The following is a 23,012-nucleotide window of genomic DNA, read 5'->3' as shown; positions in this document are numbered from 1 at the left end:
AGCTTATCCCCACCAGGGAGTGAGTGCATGTAAGGTGCATGGGGAAAGTGAGTGGTCAATTAGAAATCATCGCCTCGACAATATCATATGGGATCAGTAATTGCTACGGCTACAAGTACTACAAAATAATACGTGCCAAATCTCTTAGTTTATACAAAAATCTATTGTCCGCAAGTGACAATTTGTCATTCGCTTCCAGTGTCTAAACAATAGTGTTAATAGTGTGCTTGGATCGCTTGGATCGCATGGACCGAATGGAATTGTCGGAAGCAGAGTTTCGGAAGTTGCCCCGGATTTTCTTCTCAACGTGGGCAAGGTACCACTTGGCCACTAGAGTGGCGGTGACAATGATGCACAGAAGCACACCGAGAATACCAAAGAACCAGCCGAAGTTACCGGGGTTCTCATCGGTAGACTCTCCAGGGATTCGCACGTTCATGGCGAACAGGCCAGTGACGAAGTTCATGGGAATCAGAATAGTACCGATGACAGTGATCTTTCCCAGAGTATCAGTAACTCGATGGGTGGCATCAATGGACTGCACCTGGAGCTGGGACAGGTAGTTGAGATGGGATCGCGACAGAATCTTCTCGTGGGCAATCAAAGACTGATACATGGTCACAATATGGTCTTGGATATCTCCGAGGTAGAGAGAAATGTGGCCCTTGGGCACATGGTCGCTCAGTCCCTCAGACACTCGCTTGGTGAACATACCCACCACGTCGGCCTTTCCAGAAAGCAGCCGCATCATGGAAAGAGTCTTAGCTCGGGCCTTGCCGATTCGTCGGAGCATTTCGTTGAAGCCATCATCCCGAGCGTCAAAGACTGTCTGCTCGACAATCTCACCCTCCTGTTCAATCTCTCGGATGACTGGAGCAAAAGAATCGGTAATGTCATCAATAACAGCGTAACAGATCCAGTCGGGCGTCACTGTTACGTGGTCCTTGAGCTGTCGAATTCGCTTTCGAACAGTTGCACAGTGAGGAACAGGCGAGTAGTGGAAGGAAATGACTCCCTCGGGGAACACACAAAGGTAGAAAGGGACCATCTCCATGAAGTCGTCGGACTCGACGTCTTGCTCGTAGGCATGGAACGCCACAAAGTAGTAGTTTCGGAACATCTCAACCTTCTCTCGGGCCTCTCGGTGCTGGATGTCTTCAACGGTCAGAGGATGGATACCAAAGGCCTTGGCCAGCAGCTTCATCTCGGCATCGGTGGGGTCGTAGCAGTCAAGCCACCAGGTGCCCTTATGGGCGTCAAAGAGCTCCTTGGCCTTGCAGCCGTCCTTGAAGATTTCAGAGAACTCGTTGGCTCGAATAGTCTCTTCGCACTCGGTAGAGAAGAAAGCAAAATGGTCCTGAGGGGCAACTCGGACCACTCGGCTGCCCATGTCGGCGTTGGCCACTCCGCAGGGCACGTCGTCCTCGCCGTTGAAGTCGTCAAGAGCGGTAAAGTCGATTTCGAATCCCTCCTTGTTGTCATCGTGGGGGTAGCAGACGTCCTGATCGGAGTGCTGAGAAGCTCCGTCAACAGAGGGTCGTCGGGCACGCATGCCCGAGGGAGAATACTCGTAAACTTCGGTCATTTCGAGGATTTTTGTCGTGTAATTAGTAGTCGGTAGTCTTTGAGGATGTGTCTCTTAAGGCGGTTTTTTGGATCTGAATTTCCCAGACTCGGGGAACGAGGATAAACTAGGGTCGACCAGCGTTGAATGGATATGTCTCCCGTTCTTACTAGACGGAAGGGTATGTCGGAGTGGGCTTGAGGAGGTCAGACTGCGAAAGTCGATACTATATATTCCCTGTGCATGCTCCCTTTTTCTAAGCTTGGAAGTTACGCCCTAAACGATTGCATGCACACTAAACTCAACTCAGGTTATGGTCCTCAGGATTGGGAGCAACTCGTATTCCATGACGAAAGGTTCAGGACGTTGTGGGGTGTTTTTGTGAGAGGTATATATTTCATTTTAATCGCTAGACTCAGAAGAGTAATTCAATCAACTCAGCTTTTTTCCAGCGTGTTTTCTGTTCCTGTCAGCCGTCCCTCTTCTTGCCAGTCTCGACGTCACTTAAAATTTTGACATGCGTACTTGCATGAACACCGTCGTCACCTTCAACGATATTGGAAGAGTGGCAGGTTGAGAAAGACAGGGGACCTAAAGGAAGCCTTGCCATAGGCCAGGGACGAACATATAAAGCAAGCGGCTACACACAAAAGAGACGGTTTCACGGGCCCTACAAGTACGAGTAATAGATGGCCCCACCTAACTACAGTATTAAGACTTAAACTACGAGGCAGCTAACGGTCAGGCAACAGCTATTACCGTAGGTCCTGTACCTGTATCACACCATAGCCTGGTTCCCTTGCTGGCCTGACGACGCTAATTTTCGTGCTTATTTTCAAGAGTACAAGTAAACCAGTGGGAGTGCGGCGGGTTGTCTGCACTGCACAAAAAAATGGTGCCAAAGGCGCAAATTTTCAAGTGATGAGCCCTTTAGAATTTTACACGGTCAAATAAGCGTCTTGGCAAAATATTTGGGAAAAAACTTCACCGCTCTCTTAGCGCAGGTAACCAGCGACCTTCTACACACACTAGCGTACCGGTTGCAAGATAGCGTGCTTATTTTTCTCATTTTTTGCACACTAATGCATTATCGACACTGCTACAGGTGACGTAATCAGAAGTAGTAGCATCACTACCTGCGTATGCGGCTGGTGGAGGGATATTCCATTGTAACATGTGAGAAGCTCAGATTTTAACACGATGTAGAGCTTGAGCTTATTGCGTTCCTTGTCGATTCGATGACCTCTCATTGGGAGGAACAAGTGAACGAAATAACGAGAAAAAGAAAAATGATCATGCCGAGGATCGAACTCGGAGCCTCCCCGGTGTGAGCGGGACGTGATAACCATTACACCACACGACCTGTTAATAAAATTTGCTAGGAAACGATCTTCTTTAGTGGTTCTTGTGCCTATGGCACAAGGACCATCGACCGTCGTCGGTGCTCAGTTGCTGTCTCCCGCGTCAACTGTCAGTCCTGCACCTCTCGGTCACCGTCTGTCGGTAGACGTCCGGACGTCGCGATGATCGCGACTGCGGACGTCCAGAAGCGGTGACGTCTACCTGTCAACTCTCAAGAGTGGGTCCTTGTAGTTCCCGTTCTGGTCAAAGACCCACTATCGTAGGGGTCTGTCGAGTCCTTCAGGACTCGACCGTTGAGTTACAGATCCGTCAGTTGGTCCGTTGTCATTATTATATATAGCTCTCATTTCCCATGTATTTAGGATATCGATTATTGACCCTTTCAACACGAGTATTTGCTCAACGACTTGCCATAGGCAAGTCGCCAGTATTACCAGTCAAACCAACCGAAGTCCGGGCCTGTGTTCTAACAAAATTGTAACGGATCGGTGATGGGTCAATCCTCAAGATATCCCTAGGTACGAGCGGGAACCGCTCGTCCTACTCTACAGAACAGTACACCAATAGTACGAGCTCCGGAAGTCGTATAAACATAACTTTACTTACATACTTGTGAGTGGTGGCTATATATACAGGCATCTCAACCCTAACTCTGTAAAGCACGTCACTATCCACGTGACCTAGCCACGCGATACCAAGTATTCATCCATAATGACACACTCATGACGTCCGGAGGACGTCATCATCGTCCAGTCACGTGCCAAAGCACATGACTAATCATAACACCTTATGACTAGCTTCTGAATCGTTACAAAAATTTATGGAAATGTTGGGGTCTAATATCTGAAAAATGACTTTTGATCCCGGCAAGAAAAAAAATCGAAAAAACGGCTTTAGAATAATAAAAAACCGGTTATATGTAATGGATCCTTAAAATACAAAGACGGGCGACGAAATAAGGAATCTATGGCTGTTACATGTTTGTTTTGGTGTTATATTCTCCTTGTTTAGTGCAACTAAGTAGTTAATTTTATAGTATACTGTATATGATGTTGGTTTCTACTCTTCGGAACTCTCATTCTCAGGTAATGAATTGAATCGTCTTTATCTTGTTCAGAAATGAGTTTATCGAGTGGAGAACAGGTTTTTATACGTAAATCACATTGGCTAAATAGATTTCTAAAGAATTTCACTTCTCTATAGTAAGGTCGCCCATTGGAGGGTTCTGGTTGAGAATATCACTTGTGCAGAACGAGAACAAACGCTCTATTGCTCTCGATACTTTTATTTCGTGCCTCTCCTTCTTAATAGATACAATGTACAGTACATCTTTTACTTCTCAAGATCTTTGTATGCTGGTTTTTTTTGACGTTAGTGGTTGCTCAGCACAGGGTCCTCTCTGTACACACCAGCACAATAGCCTCGAATCGTTGGCAAAATGAATACTGGTTGACGAAAATAAATAATTTTACAGGTCCCAAGCCTTGTCTTGTTACATTCTCGGCGCTATTTCATTGAGAACAGGTTAAAACATATGTACCTATATGAATGTAAGAGAGAGTATTGGTACATCAGTATGTACGATAAATGGGTATCGACCATATTGAAGACCCACAAAAGGGGGTATTGGGGCGCTCAAGACGTTTACACCGAAGTGATAAAGTCCAAAAAGGTGTATGCCTCGGAGGTTGTCGGAGATGCCGGGGGTCATGTGTTAGTTAGGGTAGTCAGACCAGACAGGAACAGTCTGGATGAAAAAGAGACGAAGACAGACACGTCTGAAGAGATTACTTGGGTAAGAAAGATATAGAGAGTTTGACAAGAACTCGTCTCGAGCAAATACTCACAAGAAGAGGAAGAGACGCAGCTGTTAGGTGTCTGAGATCTGTGTAAGTAGGGAAAACAGCCAGCTGGAGGTTTTCGTGGTAATGTAAGGTAACCATAAGATGCGTTCAAGAGCTTCCGGCTCCTACAGTGTCTGTAAAGCAAGTTCTAACAGAAGATCCGTGTAGAATAGCACTCATTTGACCAGCAGAGAATGGCACGACAGCGACAGCACGACACCGGTAGCTGTTGTGTGATTCCATCCCATACTCCAAAGCCAACCTCCAGCAAAATCAAAGGAATACTCTCTGTAAGCAGCTCTCTGAACACAAAGACACGGACACAGGCGCCAAGTGGTGAAACAGAGAACACAAGACAACAATAATACGGGCTGTGTTAGTAACGGGTATCATTAAGGAAGGGTATCAGTGTGTGGATGTCTGTTGCGTCAGCGTCTGTTGTGCGTCCGTTGTGCGTCTGTTGTGCTTGTGTGCTGTGATGAGAGCTGATGAAGAAGAAGAGAGAAAGAAGGGAAGAGACTCCATTATTACTTATCTTGTTTGTTCGGGGTTGGTCTTGTGTAACATCGTGGGAAAAAGTGGACTACATATTGAAGTATGGATGTTGATATGGCTACAGTTAACTACACCTCTACGAGGTGGATCGAAGCAAAATTGTAGCCCAGGGGACTGCATAACTATTCAGTGTCTTCAAGTTCGTATTATATTACCGGCCCATACGCTCGATAGCGTTTTTCCGTTCATAGTCTTCCTTTCTTATAGACACCACACACCCACATTAGTTTCTATACTCTCACCTCATTACTGTATGTACTCTCATCAGCGGTGAAGTTGATAAGCTCGACATTTTCACAAGTGTATTGTAGCTTCTCTACTGTACTAGCAGCCAACAGCAGAGTCTGAACATTCAGCTGGGCACGTCCTGACTCACTGTGTCTCTGGCCTTCTTGCCCTTGACCTTCTTGCTTGCCATCACGTATCTCTTTCTCTCAATCTACAAGTCTCATTAACATGATGCCTCTTTGGAATGATCCTTAACTGTGCATCTCATCGAGTCACGTTCTTTGGGGTTGATGCACAGCTCTTTGAAGATTTCAGAAGACTATAAGGATTTGTTTTCATTGTAAGAAAGTCGGGAGCGCAATTTCCCTGCCAGTTTCGCATACGAAGAGTTCCCTCTCTATTGGAACAACTATTGAAACATCATTGTAACTTCTTGTAAACTCTGTGGATATCACTTGCCTCGAGATTTACTGTAGAAGCATGTCAAGAGACCGCCTGCATTAATTAGATGTGAGCCCACCCTTGAGTAAAGACGCAGCATCGCGTATCTACATTCTCCGAGACGTGATTCATGTCATTAAGCTGAAACTGTTTCTCTTTTCTTTCCCACCTGTGGTATGCATATACATTTCTTGTTCTGCGACCCTGCTGACCAGCCTACAGTAGACTCTGCGATGGCACTGTAGCCTGGGACTGTAAAGACGAAGATAGCCTGGTAGGCTAATCAGATTCGTAATTCTCGGACGTCCTTCGGACGTAACGGAGAAACCAACCTCTTACAAGTATCTCCGAACAGCCTCCCACAGCACAAGCTTGTCCTGGAAGCTCTGGCAGAAATCTCCACCGAGTCGGCAGAAGCGAGGTATGGCGGTTAAATTTGTTTAGCGAGCTCGTCCGATGACACTCAAGTTTGTTGCACAGACATAACCAGATTAGGACAGGCTGCACCTACGAGAGCTCAGAGCTAGTTACCCATTGGTATGCTGGCCAGATGACTTGTACTAAGGCTAACTCTAGAAACAGAAGTCTGTTACATTTTGGTGCTTGTAGGAGCCAGGCCGACCGAGGTTATAGATAGTTGACTCAGAAGAATGTGCGAAGAAGAAACTGTATCCAAGGCAAATAATGAGTGCCGTCTGGGAATTTCAAACCATGATGTCTATAGATCCCATTCAATTATGCTGCCGATAGGTCTTCGTATCATCCACAGAAGGTTAGTATCTCCATATTAATTCAAAGTGGAGAAGAGAGTTTGCTCAAGAAGAGAGGTTTTTAGGTACAAGTCCGAAGAAATGGAGGCTCTCTCGGGAAAATATATACGATAACGTATAGTGAAATACGACCCCAACGGGTTTCTGCAGTTATAATGTCAATTCACTTTACCGTTATTAGTCTATGTACTGATCGATACTCCAGCCATTCCAAATCCACCGACGATAGCGTTCAATTTGTCTGCAGCAAGGCCACCTGCTCTAGCGCGCGCTTGTGGGGCTCAAATGTCTCAACTTTGGTAAATTGGCAAACTAACACTCAGACATGGGTGTCTCTACTGTAGTTCGAGTGGGGGAGGTCGAGTGGGGTTCGATGTCTACTAAGTTCCTTCTCGCACTACTCGTACATTGAGGGGCTGTCAGGTTTCAGGTACAGCATCATATCCTGCTCAACTCTATAGGTTCTTATGTACAGTGGTGGCTCCCTAAAAGAAGTGGCTTAACGGCAGCCTGTAAGAACGCCGTACACGAACCAACCATGTGCAATCTTGCATTTCTAGTGCTCTAATTTGTGGTTAAATACCGACCTAGCATGCGATGTCGGAAATCATGTAGATGGAGCTTCATTATGATTTCCGTGGGGGCCGTTCTAGCCCTGTGAAGCGGTGGGCTACTGTGGAAAAGCTTTCCGCTGGTGAACTCACAGGTTTACTGTAGCCCGGTCACTGACTCAGCTGGTGAACGATACTTATATACCTTTTGTGTGTCAAGCAGGCGAGTCCAGCCACAGCTCCCCAGCCACTGGCCTGAATAGCTAACTCTAAGTAACAGGAAATCATGCTGGATGACCATGTGAGAGCGTTGTACTAAGAGAGGAGGCCAACCTCGGTCTGGGTATTTTGGGTTGGCTTTGTGTGATTCTATATTATTTTGATTTTTCCCCCATTTTCAGGTCACCGCATTATTTCCTGGGCCTCCCTAAACAATCAGTCTAACTCGGACCCCAGACAGACGCATAATACTGCAGAATCAGTGCGGTTGAGAACTGACACGTGATATGGTGAACAACTCTAAAGCCAGCCACAGCCCACGATTGACTAATTCGACCCTGGACCAAAGAGTGACAAGTTTCTACTGTTAATTCTGTGACAACTCAATCGAGATCTAAAACACACACACACACACACACAAACACACCAACAATACAATAGACAATGGCTACCAACATCACCTGGCACGAGGGACTTACCCACGATGAGCGAGCCAAGCTTGTGGGACAGAAGGGAGTCACCCTGTGGTTCACCGGCCTGTCTGCCTCGGGCAAGTCCACAATTGCTACTGCCCTCGAGCAGTTCCTTCTCCAAAACAAGATCAACTCCTACCGACTGGACGGAGACAATGTGCGATTCGGCCTCAACAAGGACCTGGGCTTCTCCGAGGCCGATCGAAACGAAAACATCCGACGAATCTCCGAGGTGGCCAAGCTCTTCACCGATTCCACCTGTGTGACTCTCACTTCTTTCATCTCTCCTTACAAGAAGGACCGACAGAGCGCACGAGAGCTCCACGAGGCCTCCAACCTGCCCTTCGTTGAGGTCTACGTTGATGTCCCCATCGAGGTTGCTGAGCAACGAGACCCCAAGGGTCTGTATAAGAAGGCTCGAGCTGGAACTATCCCCGAGTTCACCGGAATCTCTGCTCCCTACGAGGCTCCCGAGAAGCCCGAGATCCACATCAAGAGCCACGAGACCTCCATTGAGGACGCCGTCAAGCAGATCTACCAGTACCTGCAGGACAAGAAGTACGTTTAGGAGGTCTACAAAAGGTATACATTCAAGTATAGTAAATAATACAAGAGGGTTTCCCTCAGGTCAGCCGCGTAGCAGCAACTACTTTAATAGATAGAGCTACCACCACCACGACTCCTGCTTATGCACTAGATTGAATATGAATATTAGTTAGGGGTTGCGAACACAGAATCCGTAATTCTGCACGCTCGTTCGCTCGCCTGCACGCTCGTTGTTGGCGTCGCCATCTCCGATTACCGTCTCAGGGCACCAAGTCGTGCCTCGAGATCGTCATCTCCTCCCTCAGCAACAGCAACCCGCTCCTGCTGGCCCTGGATTCCATCGGGGACGGCGCCCATGCTCTGGCCAAGATCGATTCCAATCTCGTCCAGCACCTGGTTGACAATGTCCTCACTCTCAACCTCGTCGTCCTCCATGGCGTCGTCGATGGAGTCGTCCATCATCTCCTGACGCTGATCCATGATGTCGTTCTCCCGCTCAAACTCCATGGCGATACGGGTCAGCTGGGGCAGGTTCATGGATTTGTTCATTCCCTGCAGTAGCCGAGTAGCTCCCTTCATGCTCTGCATCATTTGCTCGTTGGACCGCACCGTCTGGATACGCAGCGAAATCGCCTGCAGCTGAGTCTTCATCTGGTAGAATTTCTGGATGTACGACCGCGTTCGAACCAGGTCCTTGGCCATGACCTTGCATGCGCCTGTCTGGCCCGCCTTTGCCGACTTTTTGATATCTGCAATCAGCTTCTTCTCCTGACCCTCGAGCTTGACTCGCTCACGGTCCAGCTCCCGCTGCGTACGCTCCAGAGCTCGCTGGTGCTTGCGCAGCTTCTCCTGAGGCGTTTGCCGCTTGCCGAAAGCCCACTCGAATACTTGCATGGTCGTGGTGATGGGTCTGTCAGGCCCTGTTGTGGTGAGATGTCGGTGGATTAGGGTTGCTGTGGCGACCGACTTGAAGATAGTTCCTATAGATTGCCAAGAAGGTCACGTGAACACTAAATCAGCAGGGAGGGCTGCACTTAACCGCCGAGGTTGTAAGTACAGTACAGTACATACGAGGGGAAAACGACTTGCAACAAAAAGAGAATGCTGTAATCAATCAGTAGCAAAGGATAAATTAGGGGGACTCTTAGTATCAGAGTGCAAAAAGATTACAGCACCCAGGATTCTCGTATGGTCTCCCACTACAATACTAACTAGGCTCTCTGGTGCTTGACTATGGCTGATCGGACGGGAAGCCGTATTTTCACCAGGATATGGCCGTAACCAAGACTCCGATACGGGGAATCGAACCCCGGTCTCCACGGTTCTCAGAATGAGAGCGTGATGTGATAGCCCCTACACTATATCGGAATAATTTAAAAGAACACTAAAAATAGAGGTTACCAAGAGATATCTATATCACGTGATATTAGGTTTCGCCACCCAACTGTCGTGGCAACTAACAGTGCATACAACGGACTCTATCGGAATCGGAAGTCTTTCTATGGTATCCGATGTTGCTACTGTACAGCTTGACTAATACAACTACTGGAACCCGGCAATTGCTTGGTCTTTTATTGATGTAATTCCTGGTGACACACTTTTGTGTTTAAATGCTAACCCAAATAGTATCGTACTACTTGTAGTTTGCCCGCAAGCACAGTTGGTCATCGATCGAGAGAGAGGAGGATGCGATGATATGGTGATCATTGAACTATGGTCATATCGTTGCCTCTCCGTCATCGCGCCGTGCCGACTGCTGGTCGATAGCGTTCAGTACATGAGACGTCCTGTACCGCCGTGCGCGCCAAGTTCCGTCATAGTTGCGTCAATTAGAAATAAGAAAGCAACTACTACTTGTAGTTAGATGTTTGTTAGTGGATGAGATATTATTGGACGAGATAAGGTCTGGTTGCATTTGTGAGTGACGATGGTTGTGATTGACCTTGTGATTGTGCTACAGCTCGCTTGAGGGACCCCTGCTTGTATTAAAGCGTCTATCTTAATTTTCCATTGGTTGTGGTCGCTAAGTGGGCTACCTATACTCTGCGAGGTGCAGCTGCAAAACCTTCTAGAACATGGCTGTTCTAATCGCTCATCCAAAATGCAAAATGCTTGATACGGCCGTTGTGAGGCTTTAACAAACCATGGCAACATTTCACTTTCGAGCTACTTGTATAGTGTTCATAGCGGAGGTAAAGAGAAGAAGGGAGCGACCGGGAATGCCAAGAGCGCCAAGACGGGGCTGGTCATTTCTGTCATACGCCGCTCCGCGTGCTTCCGAAGTCCGATACGGTTTGTGAGCGCATTTCGACACCTTCACGTGAGCGGTGTTTACATGATGCACGGTGATGATATTTTTGACGGGCCTAAAAATACACCAACTCAGAAGCGGTTATTGCGACTCAAAAAGCAAGGTGGTGGCGGAGAGTCAAAGCAACCGACGGCCAGCCAGCTACAAGAAGAGTCGACCCGAGCGGAGATAAGCCTCGTCGAAACCGGAAGCGGCTAAGTCCATTTCTTCGGAACTATGGTGCCGGATCATATTAGCTGCACCGTAAAAAGCTCCACCAGAGATGAGCAATTATTAACACAGTGATAGCATACAGACTCAAACACACGGACTCAGGACGTGACTAAAACTACAGTACATCACTCGCAAGCAAGGGGATAACGCGTCACGCTCCCTAGCATGTGTAGCCGCACCATTCTTAAGTAATCCCCCGTGGCTTCTGGCTTTTTCTACTTCACGCCGCGCCCGCATGCACCATAAGCGAAAGACATTTAAGCCTGTGAAGGGATGGTCTCAGAGCTCGGACTGGGGCAACCGGACGAAGTGCGCGGGGGCCAGTGGATTGCACAGCATCCAGGGGGCTGAGCCAATGTCTAAGAAATGTCGAAGACTTATAATACGGGTACAAGTACATACGGTTCTCTGCTGTTACAGGTTGGGGGCGCAGTCACTATAGATTGACAAGGACCACGTGTGTTATAGCGAAGGGTTCACAGCGTCCAGAAGGCCCTTGTCCAAATGTAGACTGGTGAGTGACTTACATCTGATGTATTAGAGGCTACAGATAGAGCTTCGTTTAAAGACCCACTTTAAAGGTCCGGCACGTGGAAAAAAGCAGATGCCAGGCTCCTCTGCCCACACAAGGTGAGACCCCTCTTTTGACGGCTTTGACATTGAGTATGATTGTCCAAACTTGCATCCAATCGGCATGGGGGAAGGTACATGCGATTCAGTCAGCGTACCCCCGAGCCGCAGCAGCAAGATCGATATACTGTATATCCATACGACGCATAGACCTTGGACGCACGGCTTCAAGCAGACGATGAAACAAGGAATCTGGAGACGACGAAGACCTGATACAAGTACGAGTACACAGCCCGAGTGATAATCATCTAACTTATCTGGGGATGGATCCCCCTAGCCTGAAATGTGCCATTTTTAGTGGCTGCTTAAGTAGCGCTAATGAGGGTGTTATTGTTAGATCAAAGTGGAGACGTGCGTTGTCCGAGAAAAGTGGAGACTTTGGGGGGATCTCACCAGCGTGGGAGTTTCACGGAAAGACAAGAGGCATCAAGACAGACGTGCTCACCATCGACCCTACTTGCAAAGGCTGTTTTCGCAGTTATTCTCTCAATTCGATGCAACACTCCGGACTTGGCTAAACAACTTGTGTCTGTCTTGGGGTCACTTGCTGGGGACAAAGCAACCAGAGCACTCCACCAGAAGACAGTAAAGCTTTGGCCAAATCTAAATGGACGCCTCCATCACACGGCTATGCCCCCGAGAGCCTCACACTCTCCTCGTACAAGTACGCATAATTATGTGGGTTTAATGTTGTGACAGCGGTGCTCTACGGCGTGCGGCGCGCGGTAGTTCTTGTACGTGTACCTCCAAGATGGGGTTCCGGATCCCCTCCCCACCTGTCCAGGTGAGCGCCAAGACTGTCTGCGACAAACGATTGCGACTTTTTTTTAATATAGGAAGCGAGTGAGATATTACTTGGCTGCTGACCCGATCCCTTGACAAGCGTTTGCTCGAGAGGTCTTGGCACCATCACTTTTGCAGATACGAAGGAGTCTATCGCCGAGAGAAGCACGGGAGTTGCAGCTCGCGACAGCTTTGTGTGTCCCCTCTCCAGTCGTTTGTTGTCAACAGCCCATATTATCCTGTCGCTATAGTTCTTCCAATGGCGTGGACCACTTTTCGTTTCGCGCCTTGTTATTTTTTCGCTTTTTCGCTTTCTTATTTCGGGATCTTCTCCCCCAGAAGCCAGATCAGAAGGGGCGTCTGATAGGCTGGACCACGACAAGGTCCCTGACGATCGTCCAAGGCACCGTGGTGGCACCAGCGTTCCAGCAGCTCGCGTCCTGTGGTCCAAAATAGGGCCCGGTTGTTATTTACATGTCTACAAAGAGCAATAATAGAGGTGAGCGGCAGAAGGTGCGTGGGCGGGGCAAAGAGGAGCGAGTCCCATGGGGTACCAGCGCGACTAGAAACCCTGGACAGAAAGCGAAACATGAGGGGTTACCCATAGGTTGCACTTTTCCCGCTCTCCTCTTGGTGGCAAGACTAACCAAAGCCAAATACAGAAACCTTTGACCACAAGCGGACGGGCCAGCTGAAAGGTCTAACATTATTGAACATACTTGGGGGAGGAGGTGCGTTGGCGTGTGTGTTGATACCTGTCTTGTATTTGTTTACTCCGTGTTATGAGAGCGTCGACGCAACATAATATTCAGCCATTGTATGGGTTATGAGTATGGCGTGATGTACCGTACAGAATCACATGAGCCTAGAGGGCCTAGCACCCTCGCACTACTAAAACCCAGTCTGAGCCTGTAGTGGCTCTTTGAGGAGAAGAGTCAGTCGAAGGGTCATTCTCCAAAGGGTCAGGAGTGACTCGCAGGAATTTTCAGGTACACTACGAGAGTACACGCCGCAAGACTACATTGTAGGGGTCAACAAAGAGCGTGCTTCCCACAAGGCTTTTCGTGACTGACGCTGGCAGTCTGTCCATCTATAGACTCCTGGCTTGTGGGTAATAAAACACAAAATCTTGCATTCCCTATATTTTGTGCATTCAACAACCCTCATGCGACATTGGCTCCACTTGTGCGTCTTGTGTACGCGATGGGGGTTGCCAGATTGCCCTATTATTGTCTGCTAGCAATGTAGCAGTCATCGGAGGTGCATATTTACGTCAGCACGATTTGAAACCTGTCAATATTGCTCCGTTGTGAATGGTTTGCTTGCACCTGGGTTGTAGGCGTAAAAGAGGTACGATGGGTCGAGTGCGAGGCTTGGCAAAGTCAAAGAGCCAGATTACTAACCAGTTATATATCACAAAGTCAAAGGCGGATAAGCTGTGAAAAGTCAAGAGTCTGAGCCTGGGAGGGTGTGAACTCTGCTGGTCTCTGAGCACTGCCCTACTGTGAGAGCGTGCTAAGATCAAGAGTCGACATGGCTTGTTTCAAAGATGGTTTCAACCGTGAGAAATGTACAAATAAGGGACCATTCGTCGTTACGGAGCGCTAGGACGCTGGTAAAAAAGACGAGCGGCGACTGGTGCACCACCTGTGCCTGAGACATGTAGTGCCGTTGGCTCCGGCATAATTTGCCCGGAGAAAGGGCTTGTTCCTTGTGTCCCTTTTTCCCATTTCTTGGCATTGTATATTTTTTCATTTTTGTGAGTATCCCAAGTATAATTGGCTTTAATCCCGAAAAATCGTCCAGTATTATTATCAGTTGATCCCTCTCTCAGGTCGAGGCTGAACCGATTAATCCCACACCTTGTATCTCTGGCACAAGCCCATAAGGACGTGTATCCAGCAATGATAACTAAGACGCGAATAGCCAAAATACAAGTTCACCCAAAACGACACCCAAATTTGTAGACTGAAACAGTGTAACATCACGAGATGCGGAAAATGTCCGCACTACTTTGTAGCACTAATTTGACCCCATCACTTCCAGCTAATCGCACTTGTACATACTCGTGCTTGTACGCTACAAGTAGACTAATTGTTCCACCACACCTATATATCTCATCTATATGCTGGGATGGTCATTACCGCCCACTTGCGGCGAGGCTGGTATGCGGCTCATCAGCCGGATGTGTATTAGTTCAGAAAAGTCGACTTTGCGAGAAGGCTGCTACCTCTCGGACGATTTGGGCAGTTCAAGAGCAGCTTTTTGGCCCTTCTCTTACATTTATCGTACATTGGAGCTGCGGAATTACTCAGTGGTTTGTGCTTCATGGCGACGGAGTTAAGCCGGAAGGGAACTTTATCTCCGACCCGCTACCGTCATACTATATGCAGGCGTCATTTCTCGGGCCCTTGGCCCTGCACCAACCCACTTGGCTCACGCACTGTCACCAGTGACCGAAGAAGGGGGCTTGTCTGCGATCCTCAACGTCCCTGTGCAAGCCACCCCATACTGTAGTCAGCCCTGAGGAGCGTCCAGTCACGGTATTAATTCAAAATAGACGCGAAACCGAGCCAGCCAAAAATAAAGCAGATGCGTGTAACATGTGCAAACTGGCTTTGGCTGGCGGCGGGGGGAGGTTCAGGCCCAAGGTATATAATGATATACACCTTTAGTTGGGCTGAGTCCAGGGTTTGCCTTTGCATTTTGTGCTTTTTGGCACCATCCAGGAATGAAGGCTCTGCTGGGAAAAATAACTCAAATTCCTAAAAGCCCGGGACGAAGAACGCAAAGTTGGCTGATAGAGTTGGACAACAAGGCGGAAACAAGCGGACTTTTGGTTTGTAAATTTTGGAGACAAAGCAAAGGCGACATGCTCTGCCAGGGAGTCTGCTCTGTGACAGCGTAGACGGCCTGGAAACAAAAAAGCAAACGCTGATTCGCGTGAGGACCAACGTCTTAACAATAATAAGAAGAAACATTTGGTGGTACATGGGTGGGTCATTGTGTGGTTCTCAGCTGGGCAGTGCCAGTCAAAGGGGTGGAGTGCGAGGGCTGGTGGACGGAGAGCCTTCACTTGCAGTCTACTGTGTCTACAAGCCCTGCGCGAATATCAGGCACGTTTGGCTTTCTTGGCATCCATCTCGTGAGCGCCAAGGCTGGTGAGAGCAGACAACATCTTGGCATTTTGTTGTCTTTGGAGCCAGGCGACTTTGTCGGGCTTAGAATAGTTTAGCTCTTATCACCGTGCTGCCATTGCATTTTGTGGAAGTAAATTCTTGGAGCTCCGGTCTAGAGAGGTCCGAGAGACAAAGGCTTAATCTTGTCCAGCAACACAGCTTCCTTTGTCTGAGTTTGAGCCAAATGGACCCAAGCTCAGGTGTAAACGCCGGTAATTAATATGCCTAGGTTTTCAAAGCTCTAGTTTTTGCGGACCGTGCCTAATTCTCATTTTGTATATCTGTGCCTGTCTTTCCCCTGACTTTTAGGACCCCCAGCATCGACTCACCACCACACGCTTCTACACCCTCCATCTATACACATCCCCAACAGAAACAACAATGTGGTTCAACTGCTGCCTGCGACGCCACACCGAATACGACGACAAGGATCTTCCACTGACTGGCCAGCATCCCCGTCTGTCCAACTCTGGCTCCTCCGACTCCGCCGCGACTCTCAATGACGAAAATGAACTAGAGAAGGAATACTCGTACTCCATCAACAGAGAACCGGGCGCCACTCGAGAGCCCCAGTTTGCCCGACTTCAAAAGAACCAGCCTCCGGCACGAAAGAGCTGGGCCACATCGCTCGGATTTGCGCCACAAACCCCCATGAACAACGTCTACAACATTGAGTGCGACGGCGTTCCTGAGACTCTCGAGCGTCTTCTGGCGCTCCACGGCCGACCCACTCACGCCGCCATGCTCGACAAGTCATACTCCCTCTACATTCCTCCGGACCACGCCTCTGTCATCTGCTTCAAGGTCGCACAAAAGGTCGCCGTTGTCTACGGAGACCCTCTCTGTGCCGCCGAACACATGCCCGGCGTCTTCCAAAACTTCCGAAAGCACTGCCGAGCCCAGGGCTGGAAGACCGCCATTGTTGGCGCCGGCCCCGAAATGGCTGACCATGGCCGAGAGGCAAAGTGGGGCCTCATGGAGTTTGGTGTCGAGCACGTCATCAACCCCCAGACCAACCCCGGTTTTGGCCGAACCATCAACCGATGGAACCGAAACCTGCAGAAGGAGGGCGTCAGCCTCAATGTGTACTCGCCCAAGGACGGCATCGACCCCCAGCTGGAGCGAGATCTCATGCAGGTGTACGCCGACTGGCGACAATCTCGAGTCGACCGACATCTGCCCCAGGCCTACTCGACCGTTCTCAACCCCTTCGCTCTGCGAACCTCACGACATCTCTACACACTTGGTCCCGACGGCAAGCCCAACTCCTGGGCTTGTCTGATGCAGGTCGGCGGCCACAAGGGCTATCTGATCGAGCCTTGTATCGCTCGAGAAGACGCCGGCCAGGGCACCACTGAATTTCTCACTACTAACGCGACCCGAATTCTTAAGGAGGAAGGCCTTGAGTACCTGACTTTTGGCCTCGCCCCTCGAGAAGAGATGGGTGAGCTCTCTGGCATGAACAAGATCATCCAGGAGTCGACGCGCTCGCTCTACAAGACTACCTGCAAGGCTCTCGCCCTTAACGGTAAGCAAGCATTCCACGAGAAGTTCAAGCCCGACGACAACCTCCGTGGCCCTCTCTATCTCCTCTACCCTTCAGGATGCCATCATCTGGGCGGCGTCAGAGCCGTTCTAGAAGTTACTCATATCAGCATATCTGAGGTGTGGACCCGATCGAGGGCCGCCGCAGCGAAGGAGAAGGCAAAAAAGCGAGAGGAACGAAAACAGAAGCGTTCCATGGAATCGGATCGATCCGTCCAATCTCATGGCCCCATCCCTCCTGTCGCCGCATAAGCATCCCAACTAATAGAAGCATTTAATGAAATCAACGAACGCATATGAGTTTTTTTTGGAACATTCTAAGCCCCGTATCGTAGCTCAAAGTGTAATCATCAATCCAGCACAAGTGCCTCACCAGTAGAAGAGCATCTCTGACTCGTAGAATGCGACCACCAGAAGCACGACATTAATCAACCACCACCGCCACCACCTCCAACAATCCGACGATGTTTGCTCCAGCCCTCCGTCCTCCACTCCACCAAACCACCAAGCCTCTCTGTTTTCGGGTCATGGGATTTACAATTCGGTGTGATAAACAAACTCTGCGATCAAATTCCACATTCCCAAGCAACCCCGTCAACACGACGCCGCCCCTAGACCTTAACTGCAGGGGCTACAGTACGTGATGAATTCGGAGCCTCGGAACACGTCCACATCGGAGGGGTGGACCCTGAACCGCGCGTCCAACAAGGAGCTCACTGTAACCGAGCAGCAGGTACCCGCAATGGGGCCGAAACTGGAAACAAACGAATGGGGTTGCTTTGTGTTCTCAACAAGCTTTTGTTGCTAGGCGACGTTCAATGAAGAACGAATGACTAAGCTGCTTCCACACACCAGCCGACTCAGGTGAGCCCCTCAGCCAGTAGCACCGAACTAGAACCTGTCTGGAGACTCACCTGGAGACCTACCATGGGGCTAGCGCACGCGGTGGCTGAACTTTGCAGGAGGGGCGGTATCTCCGGAATATGTGTGGGAGAATTAACATAACATGGCTCCACATCCCAGGCCCAGCGGGTGCCAGCCCAAAAATAGCCGGGGGCAAATCCAGGGGGCTTGTACTGCGAACCATCTCCGCTTTAGTGTCTTGGGGTGCTCCGCCACGCTTGCAGAGTTTCATATTATCAGTTTTTAGAAATGGGGATAAACGCTGAGACAGTCACTAGGTAATTATGTGTCTTCCAGCCCCGGCAGCAGAAAATCTGTCTGTGCCCATGTTGCTTAGTCAGACTCAGACTCAGCCTCAGCAATCTTGGTTTTTGGTATCCATTTTAGTCCGTATCTCAATCTTATCTCAACTGTAGGGTAATTTGAGGGAGGGTATGACAGGTAATAATTGGCCACTAGCAAACGTACTGGTAGGTGTCGTGGAATAGGAGGGGCTTCGTACCACTGAAGACACGTGGTCATTGTTTGGCTTGTGGTTGGCCATTTGTCGTGGTCGATTCTGTCGATTTTGGACGTTGTCTGGTTGGGTGAAATTTCTTGTTCGGACTCCGTCGTTGTCGCCGTTGTCGTCATGACCGTCTTCATTGTCTTTGCTCGGCTATAAAATTAAACACCGATAACGGGTTAATAGCTGGATCCCAACATGTCGACGGGGAGGGTGTAAACAACATTTTTGGCTGATGAAGCACATGACGTGGGTCCCCAGTATTATATATATAAATGGAGCCAATGTGGCTGTGGAGACGATATCTCTTGGCAGAAAGGCATCAGGTCTTTGTACTGGGTGCTAACAACGGAGGAGATGTAGCTGCCAAGGTGTATTCAACATAAGGTTGGAATGTTTCGGCTTTCGGGGATAAGGAGATGAGTGTACAAGAAGTGACAGCTTGACGAAAAGTGATGATAGGTACAAAAGGACCCCATAAGGGGACACACAACCTCATATTTTAGCCACTGTCGACTTTCTGCGTCGAAAAAAAAGCTGTTTCAGTGCAAGTACTAAAATTTCAATCCCCCCAACCACCTGCAGACGAACAAAACACAGCCATGCTGAGGTGCATCTGTGCGGTCCATTTCAGAACAATGAGTCGGCTACGGACAATACAAACAACCGAGGGGCTGCCTACGGGTTAGCACAGAGATTTTTTCCATCACAATACGGTGTTTTTGATCACACAAAAGTTGTTATTACATACAGAGAAGCTATACTTAATTGGTCGCCAGTAGGCTATGCAACTGGAGGCTTGCAACCGAAAGAAACGGTGGCTGCTCCTGGGGCATCAAAAGCCTCCACCAGCGAGTAGATGGACGAATAAATACCGAGAATGGCGGTGGCCAGGGACGCCAGGAACAAAACAAAGTTGACCAGAACCCACCAAGGTCGAGACATGATACCCCGCTTCCATCTTGCCATGCTTCTCCACGAGTCGTACTTGATCACCGTTCGGGTTTCTAGGTCGACGGTATCCAGCTTACTGGCCTCCTCTCGAATAGTCAAGCCCATGTACATGAAAGGGGGGAAGGTGTAGGAGAACTGGAGAATACAGGCAGCTCCTACCAGTGAGGTAAGAGACGAGAACTGAGGGATGGCCGAAGCAATCACAAAGGCAACCGCCCAGTAGATGAATACCATGAGGGCCCAGGCAATTCGACCCTTAATTCCGTCGTCAAGTCCCGGAAGAGCAGGAATGGCCCGTCGGATCAAAGTAATGTACACCACCTTGATACCAACGTTACCATATAGGCCAGCAGCAATCAAAGAAGACACCACACTGATGACGTTCACTGCAATCTGCCAATTGTGCGACCCCAGACCCTGGTTACCAGGGTTAACGGTGTACTGGCCCTGGTAGGCGTAGACCAGCAGACCATAGAGCAAATAGCAGACAAAAATGACTCCCTGGGCAGACAGCATACCTTTGAGGAACTCTCGGGGCTTTCGCATCTCAGAAAGAAACTCCACAAACACCATGGCTCCTCCGTACGAGTACACAATGTTCATGACAGCGCCCAACTGGTCCTGGAAGGCGTATTCCTCGATGGCCTTGGTTCTCACAGGGTCAGTGGAGTTTGGCAGGTTGTTCTGCTGAGCTCCACCGACGTAATTAGGAGGCTTGGTGGCAGCGATACCCATGGTCGCAAAGACAACAAAGAGGTTCATCCAGATGGCGGCGTTGGCCACGTATGAAAAGTTGGAAAGTCGTTTGATCTGGCCAAGCAAAATACCGGCAACCATGAAAATGATACACCAGACAGAGAAGCAGAGAGGACTGTAGATCTGGGACAAACCCTGGCCATTTCCGAGGATAATAACAGCGACGTTACACAAAAGTTGCAGACTCTGAAGGATATCGACTCCCCAACGGAAGCCTTTACCATAGACTCTCAGAGCCAGGTCTCCAAAGGTTTTCATGGGGAACTCTGGGGAGTCAAGTTTCAAGAACATTTTGTAGATGAGCCATCCAGTGTAGACGGCAGCGACACCGAGGACGGTAAACAGCATGACACCCGGGAACCAGCCCAGCTGTGAAATGGCCCAAGGGGCTGAAGAGGGACCTAGAATGTCGGTTGTGGTCAGAAAGAAGACAGACATCCACGTTGCTGTTCGAGCTGACATGTTGGCAATGGCGAGCTCCTGACTGGCTCCAGGAATCTGGCTGATGATTCCGCCAGAAGATTGAGCAGCGTGCTTTTCCGGATCAACGTCACTGACACCAGTACCGTCGTCCGAGGGAGTGTCGTAACAAGGGTCACTCTCCGACTGCTTCTCGTCGGTCTTTCTAGTGTACTTGCTGAAGATTGATCTGAATCTGGATCCAGGAAGAGCGTCCTCGCGAGCTCTCTGCATGGCTGCATAATGATAGTATATCTGGAAGGGCTCTGTGGAGTCCAGGAGCTCGTTGGTGGTTGGGATATGGAGTTCTGGGACATCATATTGCACCTCCTCCACATTGCCTTGAAGTTCCTCCACTTCAGAATGGTCGGTATTTTTCTGGGGCATGGTTCAAGACCGGAGTTTTCTGTTCAACGTAGAAGGCGGATCAACTACAATTCACCCGCTATATATATTACTGCTCGCTGACGGCCTAACACCGTTATCTCCACCGGACCAACAAAGTTCGCTAGCGGCATCTTGCAGGAGCTTGGCAGGGCCAAACTTCGGCAGCCCTTTGTCGTTATCAATGCACGGCACTGCACCTGGTCGCCTGGTGCCGTGTGAGATCCACACGTTCAAGGGAACTGACGTATTGATCACGGACTCCGACTTGGTGGGGTAATTGGCCGAGAACAGGTGGATATGGATATATGCACCCATGTCAGCGTAAAGTGTTGTTGATCGCCTAGTGCTACCAGGGGTTTTGCATCTCAAGTGCCCTTTTTCCCTGCTAGCTAAGAGTCACTACAAGTAGCAACTATCAGAGCTACCAGCTATCTATCAGCAGAACAGACTCCGTTTTAATCACCACAAGTACGCACAAACGAGGGAAGCTAGAATTGAATGACACACTCAAATTAAAATGTGGTTTGGCTGCCGCTATCCGTATGTCGTCGTTCTGCAGATCATGGCGAAATTAAACCCAGCGTGGGGAGGTATGAATTAGTTTGTTATACAGTAATTTACAGATAAGGGCAATAACCTATCCATCCGAAATAGGCCAGGTGATTTTTGAGGAAGTTTGCTCGCTCAAGCGGATTGTAGTCGCCTCCATGACAATACTCAGACTGGGGCCCCTCACAGTATCGTATCGTTCGTCTGGGGGGCTTCACCCATGGGTAGGAGATATACACTTCACCCAGGGAGTGGAAAAAGCCACGTTGTCCTGGAAGCGAGACAAAGAGGTCGTTCCAATGCGTCACTCTGTATAGACGCCGTTGTGGGGAGTCATAAAGTGGATCGATGACCTCCTTGTCTGTCTGTGGGAAGAACAAAGAGTCCACCAACTGTGCATAAGCCAAGTTCGCGTATTGCGGTTGGCCAAAGTTTATGAGAAGTGGATCCAGGCCCTGCAATTTGATATCTGTGGCCAGGAGCGCCGCTGCCACCCCTCCCAATGAATGTCCTGTCAGAGAGAGTGAGTAATGGGGATAATCTTCGTACAGAAAGTCCGAAAGTTGGTCACAGTTTTCTGCCCAGAATGCGTCGTAGGCCTCCAAGATCGCTCTCTGAACTTTGCACTCGGGACAAGTATCGTTCAGGAAAGACGGGCTAGCGGTTGGTTCGTAGCCAAAAGACAAATCCAGCATTGAGTCTTCCAGCGAGTTTGTGCCACGAAACACCACGTATTTGGTCTGGTTTGTGTGATCCACGGCCATGTATCCTGTGAGGGCTGGTCTGGCTGGCTTGTGCACAAACGTATGGACCACCTCAAGCCCTTCAAACTGCGTCTTTCTGCACTGGACTCCACATTTGAAAGGATGCCTGAGCTGTGTCGGACCACGCATCGTTTGTACGCAGTATGCAATGTCTGACAGCTGGGAGTGGAACTGTAGCAACTCGTAGGTGGCTTCCGAGATGGCACATGTTTGTGTTATTAGAAGGAGCAAGAGGACGAGAGTTGTGAACGGTCGCATGGCGAGTCAGAGCAAGCGATCTATCGCGGTCGAGATGCCGTTAACAGCGATAATAGCAGTGAAACGGGAGTCGATATCTGTTAACGTCTGCAAACAAAGTAGGTATCGTATGTGCTGAGGAGGTGTGTTACAGGATATTGGATGTGGGGTAGTCATGTGCATGCCAGCATATTGCTGTGCGTACACAACATGCTGCATGGGGATTTTGGTGCCTCTTGACCATTCATACGTTACATTTGCTACTCAGCTAAGAAATGAAGCTG

At 49.2% G+C, this 23,012-nt stretch overlaps 8 protein-coding genes and 3 non-coding genes across 11 annotated transcripts; 3 read left to right on the top strand and 8 right to left on the bottom strand.

The window, feature by feature from the left end:
* Nucleotides 1-202: 202 nt before the first annotated feature.
* On the bottom strand, nucleotides 203-1,585 carry YALI1_E00824g (uncharacterized protein; the record flags this gene model as incomplete). The annotated part of the gene is made up of 1 exon (XM_503372.1): nucleotides 203-1,585. The coding sequence occupies one exon, from the start codon at nucleotides 1,583-1,585 to the stop codon at nucleotides 203-205; it is 1,383 nt and encodes a 460-aa protein (XP_503372.1).
* A 1,269-nt stretch (nucleotides 1,586-2,854) lies between these two features.
* On the bottom strand, nucleotides 2,855-2,927 carry YALI1_E00811r. Its single transcript has one exon. It is a non-coding gene; the product is annotated as a tRNA-Val (tRNA).
* A 5,051-nt stretch (nucleotides 2,928-7,978) lies between these two features.
* YALI1_E00760g (uncharacterized protein) lies at nucleotides 7,979-8,575 on the top strand (the record flags this gene model as incomplete). The annotated part of the gene is made up of 1 exon (XM_503371.1): nucleotides 7,979-8,575. One exon carries the CDS (start codon nucleotides 7,979-7,981, stop codon nucleotides 8,573-8,575), a length of 597 nt encoding a protein of 198 aa, XP_503371.1.
* A 230-nt stretch (nucleotides 8,576-8,805) lies between these two features.
* On the bottom strand, nucleotides 8,806-9,447 carry YALI1_E00746g (uncharacterized protein; the record flags this gene model as incomplete). Its single annotated transcript, XM_503370.3, has 1 exon — nucleotides 8,806-9,447. The coding sequence occupies one exon, from the start codon at nucleotides 9,445-9,447 to the stop codon at nucleotides 8,806-8,808; it is 642 nt and encodes a 213-aa protein (XP_503370.1).
* Nucleotides 9,448-9,717: 270 nt separating this feature from the next.
* On the bottom strand, nucleotides 9,718-9,836 carry YALI1_E00742r. Its single transcript, XR_002432128.3, has one exon. It is a non-coding gene; the product is annotated as a 5S ribosomal RNA (ribosomal RNA).
* A 4-nt stretch (nucleotides 9,837-9,840) lies between these two features.
* YALI1_E00741r lies at nucleotides 9,841-9,921 on the bottom strand. The gene has a single exon. It is a non-coding gene; the product is annotated as a tRNA-Glu (tRNA).
* Nucleotides 9,922-14,481: 4,560 nt separating this feature from the next.
* YALI1_E00695g (uncharacterized protein) lies at nucleotides 14,482-14,946 on the top strand (the record flags this gene model as incomplete). Its single annotated transcript, XM_068282885.1, has 1 exon — nucleotides 14,482-14,946. One exon carries the CDS (start codon nucleotides 14,482-14,484, stop codon nucleotides 14,944-14,946), a length of 465 nt encoding a protein of 154 aa, XP_068138986.1.
* Nucleotides 14,947-16,050: 1,104 nt separating this feature from the next.
* YALI1_E00680g (uncharacterized protein) lies at nucleotides 16,051-17,466 on the top strand (the record flags this gene model as incomplete). The annotated part of the gene is made up of 1 exon (XM_503369.1): nucleotides 16,051-17,466. One exon carries the CDS (start codon nucleotides 16,051-16,053, stop codon nucleotides 17,464-17,466), a length of 1,416 nt encoding a protein of 471 aa, XP_503369.1.
* A 366-nt stretch (nucleotides 17,467-17,832) lies between these two features.
* Nucleotides 17,833-18,143, bottom strand: YALI1_E00659g (uncharacterized protein; the record flags this gene model as incomplete). Its single annotated transcript, XM_068282884.1, has 2 exons — nucleotides 17,833-18,018; nucleotides 18,129-18,143. The coding sequence occupies 2 exons, from the start codon at nucleotides 18,141-18,143 to the stop codon at nucleotides 17,833-17,835; spliced, it is 201 nt and encodes a 66-aa protein (XP_068138985.1).
* Nucleotides 18,144-19,405: 1,262 nt separating this feature from the next.
* Nucleotides 19,406-21,178, bottom strand: YALI1_E00628g (uncharacterized protein; the record flags this gene model as incomplete). The annotated part of the gene is made up of 1 exon (XM_503368.3): nucleotides 19,406-21,178. The coding sequence occupies one exon, from the start codon at nucleotides 21,176-21,178 to the stop codon at nucleotides 19,406-19,408; it is 1,773 nt and encodes a 590-aa protein (XP_503368.1).
* A 617-nt stretch (nucleotides 21,179-21,795) lies between these two features.
* Nucleotides 21,796-22,749, bottom strand: YALI1_E00613g (uncharacterized protein; the record flags this gene model as incomplete). The annotated part of the gene is made up of 1 exon (XM_068282883.1): nucleotides 21,796-22,749. The coding sequence occupies one exon, from the start codon at nucleotides 22,747-22,749 to the stop codon at nucleotides 21,796-21,798; it is 954 nt and encodes a 317-aa protein (XP_068138984.1).
* Nucleotides 22,750-23,012: the final 263 nt, after the last annotated feature.

This window comes from Yarrowia lipolytica, chromosome 1E, assembly GCF_001761485.1.
Source record: "Yarrowia lipolytica chromosome 1E, complete sequence".
Classification (NCBI taxonomy): domain Eukaryota; kingdom Fungi; phylum Ascomycota; class Dipodascomycetes; order Dipodascales; genus Yarrowia; species Yarrowia lipolytica.
Note: the sequence above shows the minus strand (reverse complement) of the source record. Positions and strands in the feature narration are given on the sequence as shown.